The 23,769-nt window shown below is 40.6% G+C and overlaps 1 protein-coding gene across 4 annotated transcripts in view; it reads right to left on the bottom strand.

The window, feature by feature from the left end:
• TAF1B (TATA-box binding protein associated factor, RNA polymerase I subunit B) overlaps positions 1-23,769 on the bottom strand; it is an 81,342-nt gene that overhangs the window by 50,570 nt on the left and 7,003 nt on the right. For 3 of the 4 annotated variants that reach the window (XM_003927222.3, XM_010337948.3, XM_074393886.1), the window contains exons 4-7: positions 21,683-21,780; positions 18,239-18,334; positions 10,034-10,184; positions 2,814-2,967 (exon numbers count right to left, since the gene is read on the bottom strand). In XM_003927222.3, coding sequence (XP_003927271.1) covers positions 2,814-2,967; positions 10,034-10,184; positions 18,239-18,334; positions 21,683-21,780 — 499 coding nt within the window. The remainder of the gene's footprint in view (positions 1-2,813; positions 2,968-10,033; positions 10,185-18,238; positions 18,335-21,682; positions 21,781-23,769) is intronic. The other variant, XM_074393893.1, reaches the window with a different exon arrangement.

Genomic DNA, 23,769 nt, shown 5'->3' with positions numbered 1-23,769 from the left:
CCACAATTACCTTTGCGCCAACCATACTTATGTATTTGTTTATCCGTTTCCTCCCCTGGTCTTGAAATTCATGAGAGCAAGGACTTGACCTATGTGATTGATTCACAACTGCATCACAAGGTTCTAGATCCAAGAACAGCACCTGCATATAGTAGATATTCACTACAAATTTACAGAATGAATAAATGCTGGTTATTTTTATTTATTAATGTTGTTATTGCTAGGTAGGCAGGGTCCTTTACAGGCTATCTGAAGGGTAATGAATGTATCCTAAGGACTATGGATGCTGCTAGAGAACTTAAAAAGGGAGTGACTTGCACAGTGTTAAGATATGTGGGTATTTTGGCCAGGCAATAACATACTCCCTTAAAACCAGTGCTCTTTCAATATGTTTTTAAAGTTTGGCAGTGGTTCTCAAACTCTACCATCCATAAAAATGCACTGAGCCAGGCATGGTGGCTCACGCCACAATCCCAACATTTTGGGAGGCCAAGGCAGGAAGCCAAGGTAGGAGGTTTGCTTGAGGCCAGGAGTTCGAGATCAGCGTGGGCAACATCACAAGACCCCATCTCTACAAAAAAAAAAAAAAAAAAAAAAAAAAACAAAGAAAGAAGACGAAATTTAAAAAGAAAAAAGAAGAATCCCCTGAAGGGCTTATTTTAAAGCAGAGATTACCAGGTCCTACCCCAGAGTTTCTGATTCAGAAGGTGTAGGATAGGTCTAAGAATTCACATTTCTAACAAGTTCCCAGGCGGTACTGAAGCTGTAAGTCAGGAGGCCACGTTTTGAGAATGTATGACTTAGAGCTTTCTGAGAGAAAAAGCAAAGAAAAAATATCAATTGTGACAGTCTCTTCTCCTATTGCCTGAAGCAACTAAGCTCTGTTCCCAAACTTGTATATTCCACAGAGCAAAACAAAAGCCCCCCCAGCTAACTAGATTTAATCTCCTTGAAGGCATTTTAGAATTCCCCTTGGTGGGGGAGGAGAGGGAAACAGAGAGAGAAGAGAAAAGAGGAAGGGATGTGAGTCGTATCTTACCCGCATTCTTCCAACCACATATAATATTCTCCCTGAGAAGAATTTCAGGTAAATGTGACTTGTTAGATTTCTAGGAGAGTTCTGTTAGTCCCTTAGAGATTGTCCAGGGTAGGCTGGCTAGCCCCTTTATCTAGCTGTAATGACATGATTAGATTTATGTTTTTGTAAGATCCTTCTGGTTATCAGGATGAAAATGGACAGAAATGACACAACAAGATGACAGACACAGAGCTGAGCTGGGAGACTGTTAGGCAATCCAGATGAGGGTAGAGAGGACAGAGAGAAAGGAAATGCAGAGTAGAATGGTTCTGTCAGTTTTTGGACATATAACTGAGGGGACATAATGACCAGCGGTGTACGAAGAAGGGAAAGGGTCAAGGATGATTCCTAGGCTTCCAGATAGACTGCAACAGGGTGGATGGCATTTACTAAGAAAGAGAACACTGGAGAAGGAGCTGGATCAAGGAGACAGATGAGGAACCTCTAGTCATGCTTTCTTATATCATAAAGACACCTAAGTAGCTGTGTCCAGCAGGCAGCTGTATACATGACTTTATGGTTCTGGCCCTCGGTAGACAAGTCTGGGCTAGAGATATAAATCTGGGAGTCATCAGCATATAGTGGTAATTAAAGCCTTGGGAAAAGATGAGATCACCCAATGGGGGCATACAAAGCAAAATCAGTTTTTAAATCAATAGTAAAATTCACTGAATCATGGGCTATCTTCTTGTAGACTTAATCAGATCCAAGGAAAGCATTTTTATTTGGTTGATGTGGCCAAATTCAAAGACATTATCGTCATTTACTGGAGACATTATATTTAATCAAAGGGGCTGTGCCAATAATGATGATGATGGTGGTGATGATGAAAACAAAAACAATAATGACGAGCACTGAGTTATTATTATGTGCTGGACACAGCTCTAAGTGCTTTCCATGTGGTACTAATTATTGAAAGTAGTTACAACCCTATGAGGTAGTTATTATTAGTCACATTTTACCAATGAGGAAACAAAAGCAGAGAGAAATTAAATGACTTACTCAAGGTCATATAATAAATAAGTGGCAGAGACAGGATTCAAACCCAACAGTTTGCTTCCTAATTTGTGCTCTTAAAAGCACTCTATACATTCATTAGACCCAAATATTACTATTCAGAACACATATAAAGCAAGGAGAAAAAAACTAACACATTAACAACTTTGGCACATCTATTAAATGAGAAACTCTTACACATAATACTGGAATGTATTCATTAACCAAAAAACCATGTAGATTATCCTGAGAAATATAAATGCTTACTATCTACATAACCCTTCTTTCCAACAGTTTTGTCTTCAACTTTTCCTTATAAACACAAACAACCTATTTTAGCTCTTAACACCAATGTATGCTTCTGTATAACTACAAATAACGATTTTGCTAATGTAAAGATCATCTGTTTATCTTTTTTTAGAAATAAAAAATATGTACTAATATTATTCAGGTACTTTAATGTCACTTTTCTCTTCAAACCATTATATTAAATAATTAACTTTCCAATAGCCCATGTATGTAAAGTACTATAATTTCTACTATATAAATAAGAAAAATCAAGAAGATAAATTACTAGCCCAGGGAGAATTGAATTTTAGAATCAGAATCCAGGCTACTCAACCTTTCTAGTTCCTTCCTCAAGTTAAGCCTTCTTACAAAAATAAAAATATTCAAAGTTTGTCTTCTTAGTTCATATAGTAATCAGCAAAAACATTATTGTACAAGAGGTCCAGCTGACCTCAAAAGATCTGAAAGCGTTATTGCTTCTCTCTGCCAAAGTAAGGACAGATAACAGAAGGCAAGTGTCTGTGGCATGGTCATCTTCACGATTCCCTTCTCCTTTCGTTGGGAGTATTCAACTCCATCCAGAGATCCAGAGCAGACAGATGTTTCTTAGGAGATAAATGGAGATTTTTTTAAAATCCAGGTAACTTATTTGAACAACAAATGAAAAACAACATAAAATTTAAACAGGCATTTTAAATATTGGCATGGTTTGGCTCTGCCCCCACCCAAATCTCATTGTAAACTGTAGGTCCCATAATTCCAATGTGTCATGGGAGGTACCTGGTGGGAAGTAACTGAATCATGGGAGCAGGTTTTATCCGCGCTATTCTCATGAAAGTGAGTAAGTCTCAGGAGATCTGATGGTTTTATGAAGGGTAGTTCCCCTGCACACGCTCATCTTGCCCACTGCCATGTAAGATGTGCCTTTGCTCCTCCTTCACCTTCCACCATGATCATGAGTCCTCCCCAGCCATGTGGAACTGTGAGTCCATTAAAACTCCTTTTCTGTATAAATCACCCAGTCTTGGGTATTTCTTCATAGCAGTATGAAAATGGACTAGTACAAGTATCTTAAAACTAGTTATAAAATCTTTACAAAGAGCAATTTGGCAATAAAAAGCAATGAAGGATTAGAATAAAATCAGCCAAAAATGTAATCATGGGTTATCTGTGGGAATGGCATGGGACAGGATTCTAAAGAGGGATTTGGGCCAGATGTGGTGGCTCGCACCAGTGATCCTAGTACTTTGGGAGGCTGAGGCAGGCATATCACTTGAGGTCAGGAATTCAAAACCAGCCTGGCGAATATGGCAAAACCTTGTCTCTACTAAAAATACAAAAAATTAGCCGGGTGTGGTAGTGGACGCCTGTAATCCCAGCTACTTGGGAGGCTGACACAGGAGAATAGCTTGAACCCAGGAGGCAGAGGTTGCAGTGAGCCGAGATCACACCATTGCACTCCAGCCTGGGTGATAAGAGTGAAACTATGTCTCAAAAAAAAAAAAGAGGGATTTGAACTGTTTGTATTTTTTAATAGGAACATAAATCATTTTTTAAATAAAGGAAGGGATATACAATTATAATGCACAGCAAAAGATGTGTAACTGCTTTGACTCTGGCCTAAACTCCACGGCCCCTTCTCTACAAGGCCTCTCCAAAACTCCTTTAGCTAGAGCAGCAGCACCTCCTCCTATCCCCATCCTCCAGGTATCCCCTACCATGTGACATTATGGTATCTTCATCCATTCACCAGATACTTATTCATCTCATTCTTTGTGCCACTCTTCTATGTCTCAGGAAATGACAGTGAATAATGTCTCATCTCTCTTAGAACTTACATTCTAGCAATGGGAGACAGACCAATAAACAAACAAACAAGAAATACAATTGGCAGAGCCAGGTGCCATGGTGTGCACCTATAATTCCAGCTACTGGGGAGGATGAGATAGGACGATCACTTGAGCCCAAGATTGTGAGACCAGCCTGGGCAATGTAGAGAGACCCTATCTCAAAAAAAAAAAAAAAAAAAATTACAATTGACAAGACAGTGATGCTACATAGAAGAATAGCAATGTAGAGTCATACAGAGTGATGGGAAGGGAAGAGAGATGTGCTATTTTATATGGGTAGTCAGAGAAACCTCATTGAGAAGGTGACATTTGAGCAGAGACCTGAATTAATTCAGAAAGTAAGTCTTAAGAATGTTGTTGGGAAGAATACCAAGTACATTAGCACGAGTGAACTGCGGAAGCGCAAAAAGGCCCCTGTGGTGACAGCATCAAGGGGTGCTATATAATATAGTTTCTACGTAAATCTGCCATTGAGGCCTCCCCAGCCATGTGGATCTCTGAGTCCATTAAACCTCTTTTTCTTTATAAGAACAGAAATTTGTGAGGGAAAGTGGTGGGAATGATGCTGAAGAGAGAATACAAACCATATTATGTAGAATTTTGCAAGTCATGATTTGTACTTTGGATTTTATTCTAAGTATAAGTTGTTTCTGGAGAGTTTTAAAACATGGAGCAACAGGACCTCAGTTATGTGTTTTAAAAGGTCACTCTAGCTGCCATGGGGAAGAATGGAGTTATGGAAGGGCGGGGGCAGAAACAGAAGACCACTCTTCCAGGAAAGCCAAGACTGGGACTTGGACTAGAGTGGTAGCACTGCAGCTGATAAGAAACGGTGGGATTCTAGGTAGATTTTAAAGGCAGAGTCAAAGGATTTGCTGATAGATTCAATGTAAAGCATGAAAGAAAATGAGAACACAAGTATAATTCTAAGGTTGTTGGCGTGAGCAGCAAGTAGAACGCAGTGCCATTTACCAAGACAACGAAGACGGCAAAAGACACTCAGGTTTGATGAGAGAAATCTCAGTGTTAGAATTACTTGTATTAAGTGTGACTCTTATTAAGCACACCAATAGAAATGTTGAGTCAGCAGCTGAATATAAGAATCTATACTTTGGAGGAGAGGTGGGATGAGAGACAGGAATTTTCGTTTCAGCATATAGTTGGTGGTTGGTTAAAGTTGAAGTATTAGGTGAAGTCACCTAAGGAGTAAGGGTAGATAAAGAAGCAGGCCTAGCAATGCCCCTGAGAAGCTCCGCTTTCTTAAACATAACTCTTAAAATCACTCCTCAAAAATCCCTTTCTCCAAATTCTGTAAGTCCTTTTTTCATAGCACTTATCAGTAACTAAATGTTCTTTATTTGGGCATTTACTGCCTATCTCCTACTACAATATAAACACCTTGAAGGTGGACAGTCTCACCACCATTGTGTCCCAGTGCCCAGAACAATCTCTAGCACAGAGTAGAAACCTATGTGCAAATAGGCCCAACAGTTCTACTTTGAAGATTTCACCCCAGAGAAATGATTTGGAAGCTATGCAAAGGTTCAGGGTCAAGGAATGTTGTGGCAGCAGTTTATAATACAAAAGAATTTAGAACAACCTAAATACTAGGAATAGAAGTTTAATTAAATAATTCCATGCAATGGTATACTACAAAACAATGTCCATAATACTTTAGATTAGTGGTTCTCAAAGTATACGCCTGGACCAGCGGTATTAGTATCACCTGAGAACCTAATAGAACTACAAATCACTGAGTTTTAACAAGCTTTCCAAGTGATTCTGATGGATGCTAAAGTTTAAGGACCATCAGTTTTAAATGAACATATAAAGTCACAGATTTCCATAAAATAAATTGTGTGTGTGTGTGTGTGTGTGTGTGTGTGTATACACATAGATGACTTTTTTTTTTTTTTTTGGTATATTCCTTATAATATGTAAGGACCCCTAGTTAAGGTGGCAAATTGAAAACGTACATTAGCCTCTGCTCTCTCCTGCTACAACAATTATTTTAAAGAGAATTTTTAAAACATGTAAACCTGAGAACAAATAATATGAAAAAGGTGACAAGAACAATAAAATTTGAGAAGTCGAAAAGCATACAGACAGGTGATTACTGCCTTAGCAGTCCTGAGAAAGCTAGATTCAAAGCCAGTAGTGGGGAAAGCCAAAAAGCAGTTTTCACTGGGGATCCCGAAAGACGGTGCAGGAATTGGTGAAACTCACACCCCTAGAAACTGCATGAAGGCAGGCCTAACACTAGGATGACTGCTTAAAATTCAGATTAAGAAGCAGTTCGACATCCAGATTCTTATCCGAAATCCATGCAGTTAAATGACTGCCCCTCCCCAGTCTTGGCCAAAAACTGGAAATTTCTTTTCCAGAGAGGTCTCTAGAATAAGGCATGCCAGTCACATGCACCATTGAGAAGTGAAAATAGGAGGCTTAAGTGAAAGTTTACATCCTGAATACTAAAACAGTCTCCCATTCCCCTCAGGCCTCCTTCTTCCTACCCAGTTCCCAGAACAGTGACAGCCTGGATTACACACCCGCCAAACAGAAGATTCAAAGCTCTGAGGAATCTGATCAGCTCCAGGGGGGAAAGACTGAAAGATGATAATGCTGGGAGGGTGGGGGGGGGGTGGTGTTCACTGAGAAAACAACCTTGCATACAGAGCAGAGCTGACAAGACTCACCAGGGAAACAAAGCTTTCTATCAACTTTTAGTCTCCATGTTTAAGTAAGAATAGCTACCCTAGGCTCACTAAACATATAAAAAAAGCAAAGGCCAAAACATCAAGTCAGGGATGACAGATCATTAATATTCTCTGTGAAATAAGAAACACTCCACAAAAATGGAAGGGTAATCCAGGAAAGAAGAAGAAATGGGATGCAGAAAATTAAAAAATCCAACAAAAGAGAAATGACAGTATCTGAGGATGCTGGTAAAGAGAGATACTAAAGTCAGCCAGGCCACAAGTCTAGAGGCATCATTCTAGATCAGAGCAGAGCAGAGGCTCCAGGGAGACTTCTTCCAGAAGATGAAATTGATAGAATACTAAGGTATTAAGAGATTAGAAGAACTGGGAGGAAGTGTGGAGATACATTACTAATAAATTATACATTAGTGATCAACAGAAAACTAAATAAATAATTATCAACTCCAAGAAAACCACAGGATATAGAGAAAAAGTAATCATAGCATAGTAAGCTATATGGCTCAGTCTAAATAACATTTATACATTTATAATAATTTAAGCGTAAATACTGATCTAGTAAAAAATTATAGTAATTATATTGGGAAGAGAGAGAATGAGAAACACACACTCATGTACTGGTGGCTACGTGCAGAGGAGGGACAATGAGGAATGTATGAAAAAGCTAAAATGGAATTCAATAGCTAATGTCCCAAACCAGAAATCGAGATGTAATACTAGAAGCATGTGATATAGAGATATGGAAGTTACAAAAGAGTTGAAAATGAATGTCTCTTGGGAATAGGACATTAGCTGAAGGTACACTACAAATTTTATTTTTTTTAAGACAGGGTCTTGCTCTGTCACCCAGGCTAGAGTGTAGTGGCATGATCACAGCATATTGTAGCCTCAACCTCCTGGCTCAAGCACTCCTGCAACCTCAGCTGCCTGAGTAGCTGGGACTGTAGGCAAGCACCACCATGCCCAGCTAATTTTTTTATTTTTTGATGGTGGTCTCACTATGTTGCCCAGGTTGGGCTTGAACTCCTGGGTTCAAGTGAACCTCCCTCCTTGGCTTCCCAAAGTGCTGGGATTACAGGTGTGAGCCACTAGGACTGGTAGACTACAAATTTAAAATTTTTTTTATATTTGCAACTTTTTATAACGACTTACGGAAAGATTTGAATTATATGCATGTACAATTTTGATTTAAAAATTTAAAGAATGAAGAAATAATTCAAATTTTTACAAATACAAACTCTTTCCCTATATATATATATATATATATATGAAGGGAAAACTTTCTGGAATGATCTAAAATAGCAGTAGTGGTAATTTCTGGTTGGTACGATACCTGGTGGTTTTACTTTCTTTGTGACTATCTGAATTTTATAGTTTTATGTTGAGTTTCATTAATAATTACTTTTTTTTTTTTTTTTTTTTTTTAAGAGAGAGTCTTGCTCTGTCGCCCACACTGGAGTACAGTGGTACAATCTCAGTTCACTGCAACATCCGCCTCCCGGTTCAAGCGATTCTCTTACCTCAGCCTCCCTGGGAATGCCAGTGCGTACCACCATGCCTAGCTAATTTTTTTATTTTCAGTAGAGACAGGGCTTCACCATGTTGGCCAGGCTGGTCTCGGACTCCTGACTTCAAGTAATCTGCCTGCCTTGGCCTCCCACAATGCTGGGATTACAGGTGTGAACCACTGCACCCTCCAAATAATTACTCCTAATGTAAAAACTAAAAGAAAGCTCTAGGGGGTTGGGCATGGTGGCTGATGCCTGTAATCCCAGCACTTTGGGAAGCCAAGGCTGGTGGATCACCTGAGGTCAGGAGTTCAAGAACAGCCTGACCAACATGGTGGAATCTCTATTAAATACAAAAAAAATTAGTCGGGTGTGGTGGTGCGTGCCTGTAGTCCCAGCTACTTGGGAGGCTGAGGCAGGAGAACTGCTTGAACCCAGGAGGCAGAGTTTGCAGTGAGCCGAGATTAGGCCATTGCACTCTAGCCTGGGCAACTAGAGCTAAACTCTGTGTCAAAGAAAAAAAAAAAGCAAACAAAGCTGTTAAACATAGGTAAACAAAACAATCATGATGCTTTAAAAGAAGCTAATACCTTTTCTTTAAACGGTTTTTACAGGTCTTCTGGGACTACCTGAGCTCAGGCTTGTCTGAAAAGGTAGAGAAGAAAACTCCGAAAATTCCTTGCTGCCCAATTAGTGTATGATCCTAACACTTTACGCAAAAAGTAACTTATTTGATATCTGTGTCACTATGCAGTCCAGCACAATGTAAAACTAATCTAAAAACTAAAAGAAAGCTCTAGGGGCTCGGGTGTGATGGCTCATGCCTGTAATCCCAGCACTTTGGGAGGCCGAGGCTGGTGGATCACCTGAGGTCAGGTCTTGTGCTCAGATGGGAATACACTGATAAAGAAATTTTTAATTTGTGTAGGGCAAGGAATGCTTGTTGAAAAATTTAACTACACTTAACCCAGATACCAATAAACAATTTCTAACACTAGAGGGTTTGGAAAACCTGGTCTGTTTTCCATCATTTAAAAAAAAAATTTTTTTAAAGAAATGTAGTAAAGGAACAACTAAAATTAATGAATGCTTTAGGAAGAAGGCCTATATTTTGATCTTAAATATTTTCCTTATCTATTTCAAGTTATGGAATTATACCAGAAAGTAAAACACACATGTAACAAGGTAAATTTTACTCGGCTTGTATTTTAGTCTATGCTTAGAAATTGGACATATCATCTTTGTCTATTTTACCATATGGCTACTTTATAGTATTTTTCTGCTACAACTTTTCTTTGAAAACTCTGAGCCCACACATATATGATGTTTTTGAAGTAGCCTCCTTCTTTGTGGATCCACTTGATCGTTACACCCCTTTAAAATCACACACAAAACAACTCACATGGAGACAATGTACCTTTTAAAAAATTACGCTAAGATTTCATTTAGTTTGCCTTTGTCTTAGCCATATGATTCAGCAAGTCATTCTTCCTTGCTAGACCAAGTTCCCTTTCCATGGAATATCAGATCAGACTAAATTATTTTTAAGGGGCATACTAGCTCTAAAATTCTAAATGGTTTGGTTTTCATTTTTACCTGATTGCGATGCTTTGCTGATGGGGAAAGATTTTCGAGTGTGGACATGAGACTGAGATTCCATTTCACTTTCAAGAAAAGGAGAGTTGACATCACTTAGCAGCTCAGGCTCACTAGCCCAGTCTGAATGACTGAGATCATCTTCTGATACCTGTTTGCAAAATAATATAAATAAAACTGTTGCATAACAGTTTTAAACAGTTAATTTCTGTGAACTTAAACAATTCCTGACCATCACAAATACCATAAAAGAAACCCCTCTAGAAAACGGCAACTGTCTGCCAAGTCCCTTACTTCTGAAACATGCTCCTGACAGCTCCCAGCAATGCTTCTTAGAGAAGGGTCCCAGACAAAGATGAGCCAGGAAACCGGCTGCCAGCCCTCCCCATCAGGTCTCCTTCTTCTTCAGTGAACATCTCTCTTACAGTGCTAATATCTTCACCACTGAAAACATCGAGCATCAATAATGACTCCACACATGCTGGCTGGCCTCTTTTTTACCAAACCTACCTGGGGAATTTTTGCTTTGTATCTTTGGTAATTCTGGTTCTCCTGCCTGAACTATCCCTTTCCCCCTCTCTCTGACTCATTACCTACTCCTCATGCTGTCTTTCCAACCTGCTCTTCAGTGGTTTCTCCTTGCCTTGAACTCCTATAGCACACATGATTTGTAACATGTAATCAACAAGGATATACTATCTTATGCCACTGTTTAATTGTTCACACATGTACTCTTGAAATGACAGAGTCCCTAAAAAGGTCAGCTGGCTGGCTACCTAAATACCTCATTAGCTGACATTACCTAGGGAAACCAATCACAGTCCAAAAGGCATGATTTCAACCCTGCAGGCCAAGAAACTTGATCTTACTACAAGAAGATAAGTCTCCTGTTAAAGAGGATCATAAGACAATGAAGAAAAAAAAAAACTCAGAGAATGAAATAAGATGCTTGTGTCCTCTGTCAAGCACATCCCCTCCCTATAGGGAAGCCCTACGAGAGGGAGGCTGCACCAGAAAGCTGGCTGATGAGCCTGAACATACTGAGAAAACTTCCACAGGTTCCCAGTTAACCACGGCCAGCAGCTCTACCACATACTCTGCCTCTGCCCGATTGTACTATTCAAACTCCTGTCTAAAGCCAGTTTCTCTATTTGTGCACTTAATCCCACCCCTTTGTATATTCAGAGATTCACGTCTACTTTCTCTCCATCGTAACTTTTTCTCTCCTGCATCATTCCTATCAGTCCATAAATATGCTACCATTTACCCCACTTTTTAAAAGCTCTCCCTTGACCCCAGCAACCATGCCTTTTCTTTGTACTTGTTGCAGCAAAACGCCTTGAAAAAGTCCAGATTTGTTGTCTCCAGTTTCTCTCCTCTCAGTCTACCTTACATTCCATTCCAATCAAGGTTTTGATCCCACTCTTCACTAACCACGTTGTAGCCCTCTTTCTTGTTGACCTAGTGACAGCATTTATCACAGCTGATCACTGTTCTCTTCTTGAAACACTTTGTTCCCTTAGTTTCCAGAGTGCTCATTCTCTCAGCCATGTTCTTAGTTCACATTGTTCCTAAGAATTTTTGTCAGTTCCTCTTTTATCCCAAACATCTTAAAACTAGAATGACCTAGAGCTCAGTTTTTGGTCCCCTCTCTCTTCACATGTTGGTGATGTTATCTGGTCTTATGGTTTTAAATACTAGCTACTATCTTCAAATTGTAAAATGTACCCCCTACCACCACATTGTAACATCCCAGAAATCGAGATTTATCTTATAATCATTGGCATGTCACAACTGAATTTGCAGCACTCTTTTCTTTCTTAGTGGTACTTAAAGTAATGGTGTATCTTACAAACAATGGCATGTTAGGTTTCATGATAATATAAACTGACAGCTTCCAAAGTTATGTCTCCAATCCAGACCTCTCTCCTGAACTACAGACTTGAATTTCCCCTTGAATGCTTGATACCGTTTTGGCTCTGTGTCCCCACCCAAATCTCATCTTGAACTGTAATCCCCACATCTGGAGAGAGGGAACCGGTAGGAAGTGACTGGATCATGGGGGTGGTTTCCCCATGCGGTTCTTATGATGGTAAGGGAGTTCTCATGAGATCTGATCGTTTTAAAAGTGGCAGTTTCCCCTGCACACTTTCTCTCTCCTGCTGCCATGGAGGACATGCCTTGCTTCATCTTTGCTTTCCACCACGATTGTAAGTTTCCTGAGGCCTCCCAGCCATGCAGAACTCTAAACCAATTAAACAACTTTTGTTTATAAATTACCGAGTCTCAGGTATTATCTTTACAGGAGTATGGAAATGGACTAACACAGGGAATCGACACCAGGAGTAGAATACCACTATAAAGATACCTGGAAATGTGGAAGCAACTTTGGAACTGGGTAACAAGCAGGGGTTGGAACACTTTGGAGGGCTCAGATGAAGACAGAAGGATGAAAGTAAGTTTGAAACTTCTTAGAAACTTGTTGAATGATTGTGATCAAAATGCTGTTTGCGGATGGGTGCAATGGCTTATGCCTGTAATCCAGGCACTTTCAGAGGTGAAGGTGGGCAGATCACCTGAGGTCAGGAGTTCAAGATCAGCCTGACCAAAATGGGTAAACCCCATCTCTACTAAAAATACAAAAAACTAGCTGGGCATGGTGGCACACATCTGTAGTCCCAGCTACTTCGGAGGCTAAGCCACAAAAATCACTTGAACCCGGGAGGCGGAGTTGCAGTGAACCTAGATGGCACCACTGCACTCCAGCCTGGGCAACAGAGCAACACTTCATCTCAAAAAAACAAACAAAAGGCCGGGCGCGGTGGCTCAAGCCTGTAATCCCAGCACTTTGGGAGGCCGAGGTGGGTGGATCACGAGGTCGAGAGATCAAGACCATCCTGGTCAACATGGTGAAACCCCGTCTATACTAAAAATACAAAAAATTAGCTGGGCATGGTGGCACGTGCCTGTAATCCCAGCTACTCAGGAGGCTGAGGCAGGAGAATTGCCCGAACCCAGGAGGCGGAGGTTGCGGTGAGCCGAGATCGCGCCATTGCACTCCAGCCCGGGTAACAAGAGTGAAACTCCGTCTCAAAACAAACAAACAAACAAACAAACAAACAAACAAAAATGCTGATAGTGATATGGACAATGAAGTCCAGGCTGAGGTGGTTTCAGATGGGAACTGGAGTAAAGGTTACCCTTGCTATGCTTCAACAAAGAGACTGGTGGCATTTGGCCCCCGCCCTAGAAATCGATAGAACTCTGAAGCTGAGCAACATGATTCAGGGTATCTGGCAGAAGAACTTTCTAAGTAGCAAAGCATTCAAGAGGGTGACCTGGCTGATTCTGAAAGCATTCAGTCATGTGCATTCACAAAGAGATGATCTGAAACTAGAAGTTTTATTTAAAAGGGAAGCAGAGCATAAAAGTTTGAAAAATTTGTGCTGGACCGTGAGATAGAAAAGAAAAACCTGGCTGGGCATGGTGGCTCACACCTGTAATCCCAGCACTTTGGGAGGCCGAGGCAGGTGGATCACGAGGTCAGGAGTTTGAGACCAGCCTGACCAACATGCTGAAACCTCATCTCTACTAAAAAAAAAAAAAAAAAAAAATTAGCTGGGTGTGGTGGCACATGCCTATAATCCCAGCTACTCAGGAAGCTGAGGCAGGAGAATTGCCTGAACCTGGGAGGCGGAGGTTGCAGTGTGCCAAGATCATGCCACTGCACTCCAGCCTGGGTGACAGACTGAGACTTCGTTTCAAAAAAAAAAAAGTAAAGAAAAGGAAAGTCCATTTTCTGGGGAGAAATTCAAGCTAGCTGCAGAAATTTGCATAAGTAATGAGGAGTGAATGTGAACAGCCAAGACAATGGGAAAAATGTCTCCAGGCATGTCAGAGATCTTTGAGACAGTCTTTCCCATCACAGGCCGAGAGGCCTAGGAAGGAAAAATAATTCCGTGGGCTGGGCTCAGGGCCCAGCTACTTTGTACAGCCTTAGGATATGGCACCCTGCATCCCAGCCACTCCAGCTCCAGCTGTGGCTAAAAGGCACCAAGTACAGCTCAGGCCATGGCTTCAGGGGGTGCAAGCCCCAAGCTTTGGCAGCTTTCACGTGGTGTTAGGCCTGTGGGTGCATAGAAGATGAGAGCTGAGGTTTGGGAACCTCTGCCTAGATTAGAGGATGTACAGAAATGCCTGGATGTTCAGGCAGGAGTCTACTGCAGGGGAGGTGTCCTGATGGAAAACCTCTTCTAGGGCAATGCAGAGGGGAAATGTGGGGCTGAAGTCCCAACACAAAGTCACCACTGGGGCATCATCTAGTTGAGATGTGAAAAGAGGGCCACTGTCCTCAGACTGCAGAATGACAGATCCACTGACAGCTTGCACCATGTGCTTAGAAAGTCACAGGCACTCAACAGTGGCCCATGAAAGTAGCCTTGGAGGCTGCACCCTGCAGAGCCACAGGAGCAGAGCTGCCCAAGGCCTTGCAAGACCACCCCTTGCATCAGCATGCCTGGATGTGAAACACGGAGTCAAAGCTTATTTTGGAGCTTTAAGATTTAGTGAATGCTCTGCTGGGTTTCAGACTTGTATGGGGCCTGTGGTCCCTTTGTTTTGGCCATTTATCACATTTGGATTGGGAACATTTACCCAATGTCTGTTCCCTCGTTTCATCTTGGAAGTAACTAATTTGTTTTTTATTTTACAGGTTCATGGGTGGAGGGTACTTGCCTTATCTCAAATAAGACTTCAGACTTGGACTTTAGAGTTAATGAATTAATGCTGGAATGAGTTATGACTTTGGGAGACTGTTAGGAAGGCATGATTGATTTTGCAACGTGAGAAGAATATGAGATTTGGCAGGGGCCAGGGGTGGAATGACATGGTTTGGCTCCCCATCCAAATCTCATCTTGAATTGTAACCCCCACATGTTGAGAGAGAGACCTGGTGAGAGGTGACTGAATCACGGGAGTGGTTTCCCCCATGCTGTTCTCATGATAGTGAGGGAGTTCTCATGCGATCTGATGGTTTCCCCTGCATGTGCGTGGATGCATTCTCTTTCTCTCTTCTCTCCTCTCTATCTCTCTCCCGCCTTCGGCCATAATTGCATGTTTTTTAGGGCCTCCCTAGCCATGTGGAACTGTCAGTCAATTAAAATTCTTTTGTTTAGAAATTGCCCTGTCTCAGGTAATATTTTTATAGCAGTGTGAAAATGGACTAATACAGATGCTAACAGCTTTCTCAAACTTAACATGTCCAAAACAGAACCCCTGACCTTCCTAGCCCACTTACCCTTCAGTTGATGACAACTTCCTTCCAGCTGCTCAGGTCAAAAACCTTAGAGTCATCATTGACTCCTATTCCTCTCTTTCTCTCACACCCCACATCCAATCCATCAGGAAATTCTGTTGGCTCTATCTTCAGAGTTTATATAGAATCCTATTACTTATCACTTTCAGTTTTACCACCTGGTCCCAACCACCATCATTTCTCATCTACACCAGTGCTTCTTAAACTTTAGTGTACTATGTATAGGAAGTGCCTAGGGACTTCTTAAATAGCATCCTTCCCCACTCTATATTTGCTTGTTAATTTACTTTTTCTGATCATTTTCAGTAATTTACCTCACCAAAGATAACACAGCTCAAAAGTAAGAACCAGGATTCAGATGCAGTCCTCTTACTATTCTCAAAACAGTTATAGCCAAAGCACTAAGGAAATATTTAATGGATATGTTTGAGAAAACTACGTTTCTAATTTAAAAGTAATTGTTCCCATTTCCTTTCAAAATAGAGTATGGCTGTACTCTTGAAGTAGAAATTATCTTACCAATTCATTTATCAGCTTAATATTTTACTTACTAAGTATTCACCAAGATTTTCGCATGATGCTAATATTGCTTTACACTTAAATTTACTCGTCTAGCAAAACCTTTAAAAAAAAAAAATCTAACCCCAAAATATTTAAATATCAGAGAATCCCAGGTTTTGATGCATATTTTCTATGTGCTAAGCAAAGTCCTACGGCATAAATACAATTAACAAATACCTTAGCTATGAAATTTTAAAGTTCAAGTTCTAAGTAGTTCAAGTAATTCTTTTTTTTTTAATGTGTTACCTTAAAACCATACAGCATCTTGTGATTTTCTTAAGATGTATCTATCTCATGTATCAAGATAGTATGTTTCATAGTTGTGATTATAAAATATCTTTTCTAGTTATATTCAAGTTATTTCTCTTGTGAGTTTATTTAAATTCATTGTCTCATATTTTAAAACATTCCCCAAAAGAACTCATTCGGTTATTCCCCTTTTTAATTTTTTTCAGTTAGCTTTCTCAGGTTGCCCTCCCTCCCCCCAGCCCCCTAGAATAACCATCATTATCCTGCATGACTCGACTGCTCTTCTCCTTCTTGGGATCAGTATCACATGAGGATACTCAAGCAGCTCAGAGGTTCTCTTTTGTTCATCTCTGTAACCTACTCTTCACTCAGACCTGGGTTTCTTAGTCCTGGGTCTCTAAACTCTGGATGTGGAAACTATGAGAACGCAAGCAAACAAGGAAACACTGGGCCAAATTCCCAAGCCCTTAACAAATGTGTATCAAACAGATCCTGAATCTCTTCTAGCCATATGAAGAGTAACCACAGATGAGCCCTGACTTGTGATGTTTTGACTTTACTGTGGTGCAAAGCAATATGCACGAGCCAAAACTATACAAGTACCCATGCAATCATACTGTTTTCACTTTCAATAAAGTACTCAATGAATTACATGAGACATTCAACCCTTTATTATAAAATAGATTTTGTATTTGATGACTTTTGTCCAACTGTAGGCTAATGTATAAGTGTCTTGAGCATGTTTAAGGTGGGCTAGTCTTAAGCTATGATGTTCAGTAGGTTGGGTATATTAAATGCTTTTTCCTTTTGTTAAGACAAAGTCTCACTCTGTTGCCCAGGCTGGAGTGTAGTAGTGATCATAGCTCACTGCAGCCTCAACCTCCTAGGCTCAAGCAGTCCTCCCACCTCAGCCTCCCAAGTAGCTGGGACTATAGGGCATGTGTCACCATGCTTGGTACATATTTTTGTATTTTTTATCGAGTAGGGGGTCTCATTATGTTACTCAGGCTGGTCTCAAACTTCTGGGCTAAAGCAATCCTCCTGCCCCAGCCTCTCAAAGTGTTGAGATTACAGTTGTGAGCCATAACACTCAGCCTGCATTTTCAACTTAAAGATATTTTCAGCTTACAATGGGTTAATGGGGATGTGACCCCATGCTAAGGAGTATCTGTACCACACATCAAAAATTATGAAACTGGCCGAGCGTGGTAGCTCATTACTGTAATCCCAGCACTTTGGAAGGCTGAGGCACTCCTGACCTCAGGTGATGCCGGATCACCTGAGGTCAGGAGTTCAAGATTAGCCTGGCCAACATGGTGAAACCCCATCTATACTAAAAATACAAAAATTAGCCAGGGATGGTGCCGGCACCAGTAATCCCAGCTACTTGAGAGGCTGAGGCAGGAGAATCACTTGAATCCAGGAGGCAGAGGTTGCAGTGACCTGAGATTGCGCCATTGCACTTAAGCCTGGGCGACAAGAGCGAAACTCCATCTCAACAAAAACCAAACAAATGAACCAAAAAAATTATCAAACTTGCCTTTCGTAGCAGTAGAACCACCCTCAACCCTAAACAAAATGTTATATGGCACATTCATAAAGCAGTTACAAAGAAACTAGTAAAAATATAGCTGTTCTGATGGATGTGGGAGAATATCTAGATTTATTTTTCTTCACATAGGCTTCTAAGAGATGATAATTGAGCTGAATCATGAAATGCCACATAAAGTAAGTAGGCATTCCAAGCAAACAGAACAATATATGCAAAAATTATTTTAATAGTACAGTGCTAGAAATTCTATCTTGTATTTAGAAAATCAACCACAAATTCCTTTACGTTTCAACTGGTCTAATAAGATGTGAAAATTAATTGAACACTGCAGGAAAACGTGAAGAAAAAAACCGTATTCCAGTGCTTAAATCAGTGACCCTGTCCTTCTGGACTCTAACAGAACCTCTTAATTGAAAATCCTCTGACAAGCATCATAATCCCAGATACTCAAACTGGTCATGGACCCATCTTCATCTCTACATCTCACTAGACATGCCTTTTAGTCCAACTTTTCAGCCGTGTGACTTACCGTAGGTTTCCTTCCAGTGGAATAAACTGGGTTCTTACAATATGCCTGCTTGCTCTTCTGAAGGTAGCGCTTCCAAAAATTATGTAAAACATCATTCTAAGGTGGAAGGGAAATGAGTGGTGGGTAATTCAGGTTATGACGACAAATGTGCAGGCATATCTATACCACAGTTCTCTTGTACTTTACATATTAATGTACATATCAATTTCCAGGAAGTGTTTTATACCGTATTTACAATTTGAGAACAAAATCTTTGGTGTCTATATGTAGCATTTATCAGAACCTGAGTCCCATAAAATGCACATTGGGGACTGATATGTTAAACCAGTGGTTCTCAAGCTCACGTGCCTGTCAGAATCACCTGGAGGGCTGTTTCAGGCTTCCATTTAAATGTCCTCCTACCTGCTTTTCCTTAAAAAGAATTATAATAGGGCGGGCATGGTGGCTTACGCCTGTAATCCTAGCACTTTCGGAAGCCGAGGCAGGCAGATCACCAGGTCTGAAGATTGAGACCATCCTGGCCAACATGGTGAAACCCGTCTCAACTAAAATACAAAAAATTAGTCAGGCATAGTGGTGCACGCTTGTAGACCCAGCTACTCAGGAGGCTGAGGCAGGGGAATCGCTTGAACCAGGAGGCAGAGATTGCAGTGAGCTGAGATCGCGCCACTGCACTCCAGCCTGGTGACAGAGCAAGACTCCGTCTCACACACCACAAAAAAAAAATTATAATATCATCATAGTATCAGGTATCTGAGAAACACAGAAAAAAATCCTTCTTAATTTTAGATTTTAGAGAAGGAAAGGACATTAAAATCACCTAACTGAGTCCTTTTCTTTTGCATATTAAGTAAATTAAGGATCAGAGTAAGAAGGCAACTGATACATGACCACATTTTTAGTTAGGAGCAAAGCGGCTACCAGGTTTACTACCCAGTCCCAAGCGAAAGTAAAACTAAACAAAAAACTTTTCCAGCCAGGCACAGTGGCTCACTATTGTAATCCCCAGACTTTGAGAGGCCAAGGTGGGAGAAATTGCTTGAGCTCAGGAGTTCGAGACCAGCCTAGGCAACATAGTAAGACCTTGTCTCTACAAAAAAATTTTAAAAATTAGCCAGGTGTGGTGGCAAACGCCTGTAGTCCCAGCAACTTGGGAGGCTGAGGTGGCAGGATCACTTAAGTCTGGGAGGTTGAGGCTGCAGTGGGCTGTGATCAGGTCACTGCACTCCAGCCAGGGCAACAGAGCAAGACCCTGTCTCAAAAAAAAAAAAAGAAACAAACAAACAAAAAGACTTTTCCATTTATTTGTCATCTACTAGGTACCAGGCATCCCTTGGCTCTAACACAATATTGTAAGACAGCTATTAGCTTCATTTTACCATTGAAGAAACTGAGTAACTTGGCCAAGATTACCCAGCCAGTAAGTAGAAAAACTATGAATAGGATTTGAAGTCAGTTCTGATTCTAGAGCCTGTGTATGTGGCGTAATGCTATTCAACTGATCAGGTCTAAACAGTTATGCTCACTGGCTAATTTCAGAAAAATTGCTTTCAGAATTAACCCCTAATGAAGTGAGCATAAAGCCACACAGGAATAAACCCTGCTACAGCTATACAGTATAACTGTATAAAACTATTTTTAAACATTTATGCATAGAATAACTACATAAGGAGAAATCAGATCACAAACCTCCACTATCAGCAATCATACCTAACGCAATGACTATAATTAGCCCCTGTTGTTTCATGTTTTTGAATTTTAATTCTTAATGCCTTTTTTTTTTTTTTTGAGACGGAGTTTTGCTCTTGTTACCCAGGCTGGAGTGCAATGGCGCGATCTCGGCTCACCGCAACCTCCGCCTCCTGGGTTCAGGCAATTCTCCTGCCTCAGCCTCCTGAGTAGCTGGAATTACAGGCATGTGCCACCATGCCCAGCTAATTTTTTGTATTTTTAGTAGAGACGGGGTTTCACCATGTTGACCAGGATGGTCTTGATCTCTTGACCTTGTGATCCACCTGCCTCAGTCTCCCAAAGTGCTGGGATTATAGGCGTGAGCCACCGCACCTGGCCTTTCTTAATGCCTTTCAACGTAGGCCCAGCATCCATTTAGGTCATGCACTGGAATCGTGGTTGTTCTGTTTTGGCTTGCCCCAACCACCAGTTTGAACAGCAAAGGCTCCTCTACAAATATTTCCTTGGTGACTGCAGCCCACATTGATCTTTCTTTGTTCTCTTTTTGCCTTTAATATCACTTATGAGTAATATCACTTATGAGTGAGGTGGTGGCTCACACCTGTAATCCTAGCACTTTGGGAGGCCGAAGCAGGCAGACTGCCTGAGCTCAGGAGTTTGAGACCAGCCTGGGTAACATGGTGAAACCCTATCTCTACTAAAATACAAAAAATTAGCAGGGCGTGGTGACGTATGCCTAAGTCCCAGCTACTCAGGAGGCTGAGGCAGGAGAACTGCTTGAACATGGGAGGCAGAGGTTGCAGTGAACCAAGATCATGCCACTGCACTCCAGCCTAGGTGACAGAGCAAGACTCCACATCTTAAAAAAAATCACTTGAGTATATCACCATATAAATTCATGTCTACTCATTTCACATATGCATAGATCCCTCTCTCCAGCTAGGCTGGAAATCTCAACAGTTGGTTTCCAATGAAGAATATGAAGCAAGTGAACAACTTGTTGCTAAAAAACTGGCTTTTTAAAGCATTCCAGAAACGGCTTGTACTAGATGAAGGAATATGAAATTCAAGTAACTGCAGAAATACTATGTTGCTCCAGGGAGGCAGCAAAGTCAAAGTGTGGTCTCTGCACCGGAAGCATCGGTGTCCCTTAAGAACTCATTAGAAATGCACATTCTTAGGCCCTACTCCTGACCTACTAACTTAGAAATTCTGGGACTAACATCCAGTGATTGGTGTTTTATCAAGCCCTCCAGGTGATTCTGATGCACACTCAGGTGAACCACTGGTTTAACATATCACTGTCCAAAGCACATTCTGTGGAACTCGAGTCCTGAGAGACATTATATACATACACCAGATGATTTTGTTCTTAAATTGTGAACACCACACAGGACGTTCCCTGGAAATTAAACAAGCACATTAACACAAAAAAGGTACTAATAAACCCTCAAAGTTATTTGAGTTTTACTTTATTTAAACTGTTGTTTCCCAAGTATCTAAAGACTAAAACCTTGAAATTTTTCTTTCAGATGTATTGCTTATTTACATCCTGTAGAACACACTTCCAGAATTGCTGGCCTACTAAAAGGATTAAAGCAAAAACATCAGAAAAATTATTCTTCCACATCAGAAAAATTATTCTTCCAGTAGCCCTAGTATTATTACTGATTTCTCCTTAGTTCCACTCTAAATCTTACTGCTCTTTAAGAATAATATGTAAAATTAGCATCTAGTCACAAATGTATTTACCTTTAACTCTGGGCCTACTCCGAGGTTCTTTAAGGCTTCTGCTTGCTGATAAAGAATGTGCTGGAAACCTTCACACACATACCAATCCCAGCCTTTTTCTAAAGGACAAATAGCAGATTTTAGCATTTGCATTCCTAATTTACTAACTTTAATGCTACTACAGTTACAATTTGTGTTTTACACATTATGACTTGAATTTTTCCTTTTTTTTAAATTAAGCCAGAACTTAGCAGCTTAGTGAATTTTTTGTACCATCAAAAAAGGTTTCCATTCTTATAGTCTCTTGTTTACAACCTAGCAAATGTGTAATCAAATGCTGAAACTAAATATTTTATATAATTTCAGATTTCAAATGTTTTCCATTATCTATATTTTTTCTGAAATACTAACCTAAAGGAAAAAAAAGGAATAGTCACCATGTTAAAAAAAAGTGAAACAAGTTTTAAAAATGTGTATTTTGGCCAGGCACAGTAGCTCATGCCTGTAATCCCAGCACTTTGGGAGGCCAAAGTGGGTGGATCATGAGGTCAAGAGATCAAGACCGTCCTGGTCAACATGGTGAAACCCTGTCTCTACTAAAAATACAAAAAATTAGCCGGGCTTGGTGGCACATGCCTGTAATCCCAGCTACTTGGGAGGCTGAGACAAGAGAATTGCTTGAACCCAGGAGGCGGAGATTGCAGTCAGCCAAGAATGCGTCATTGCACTCCAGCCTGGGCAACAAGAAACTCCATCTCAAAAAAAATAAATAAATAAAAATAAAAATATTGGCCGGGCGCGGTGGCTCAAGCCTGTAATCCCAGCACTTTGGGAGGCCAAGGCGGGTGGATCACGAGGTCAAGAGATCGAGACCATCCTGGTCAACATGGTGAAACCCCATCTCTACTAAAAATACAAAAAAATTAGCTGGGCATGGTGGCGCGTGCCTGTAATCCCAGCTACTCAGGAGGCTGAGGCAGGAGAATTGCCTGAACCCAGGAGGTGGAGGTTGCGGTGAGCCGAGATCGCGCCATTGCACTCCAGCCTGGGTAACAAGAGTGAAACTCTGTCTCAAAAATAAATAAATAAATAAATAAATAAATAAAAATATGTATTTTCCTGAACAATGCCCAGCAGAATCCTAAATGAAAATACTCAGTCACTGCTTCCACTACTTTTCTGTTGCCATCTCACAAGGGAAGAGTGAACCTTTAGTGAATGAATTAACAAATGTCAAGATCTCATGATACAGGAACGTAGAAATGGCGATAAGAACGTTCAAAGAAAATAAACTGCTCAATGGCATTCTGCTTTTTCTGAAATGGTTCTAGGTTATAAGGAGAAAATTAAAGCAAGGTACTAATACTGATCTCAGCCTAGCTGCCAAGTGTGTGCTGGGTATTTTAAGTGGGTTATTTTCTTGAATACTCAAAATCGCCCTAAGAGAGATTGTGAAGAAACCTGCCACCACAACAGACAGAGTTACATGTTTAACGACAACTAGCAGCTGAAGGAAAAGTCTGTGAAGACCCTTATGTTTTACCCCTCACCACTGGAAAAATACTGTAACTCTTCCAAAAGCTTGCTATCAGTACTTTTCACATGGAGCTTCTAAGGTCTGTTACTGACGTCAAGATTTCTTCTCTGCAGAATGCCACAGGATTCAACTCTTCTCCCTTACCTGAATGTCACAAAGTCTCCCCATTCCTGCTGACTGTCCCAATTCTTTCCCAAGAAGAGTCTCAGGTTGTAAGTGTCTAATAGAAAAGCCAGTAATTCTGATGGGTACGTAAGTAAAGGAAGTTTAAACTCTTCAAGCTATATGCTTGAAGCATATAGCTTGAAGCATACAGCTTGAAGAGTTTAAACTATATATACTCCCTCTTCTTCTTGCATACTGTTCTTAGAAACTGATAAGGTTATATTTTAAATTCTGAGTCTGTGTTCCTATTTTCCATAATGGATGATATTTTGTTCTCATTTTACAAATAAAGAAATGAAGGGCAATGAGGTTGACTGTAAGATACTTAATACCTAATATAAAGCACCTGAGGTTCCTTAAGAACTGTACGTCTAAACTACACATTTTAACTATTTAATTAGGTCAA

The sequence above is a fragment of the Saimiri boliviensis genome, chromosome 1 (genome assembly GCF_048565385.1).
Source record: "Saimiri boliviensis isolate mSaiBol1 chromosome 1, mSaiBol1.pri, whole genome shotgun sequence".
NCBI classification, from domain to species: domain Eukaryota; kingdom Metazoa; phylum Chordata; class Mammalia; order Primates; family Cebidae; genus Saimiri; species Saimiri boliviensis.
Note: the sequence above shows the minus strand (reverse complement) of the source record. Positions and strands in the feature narration are given on the sequence as shown.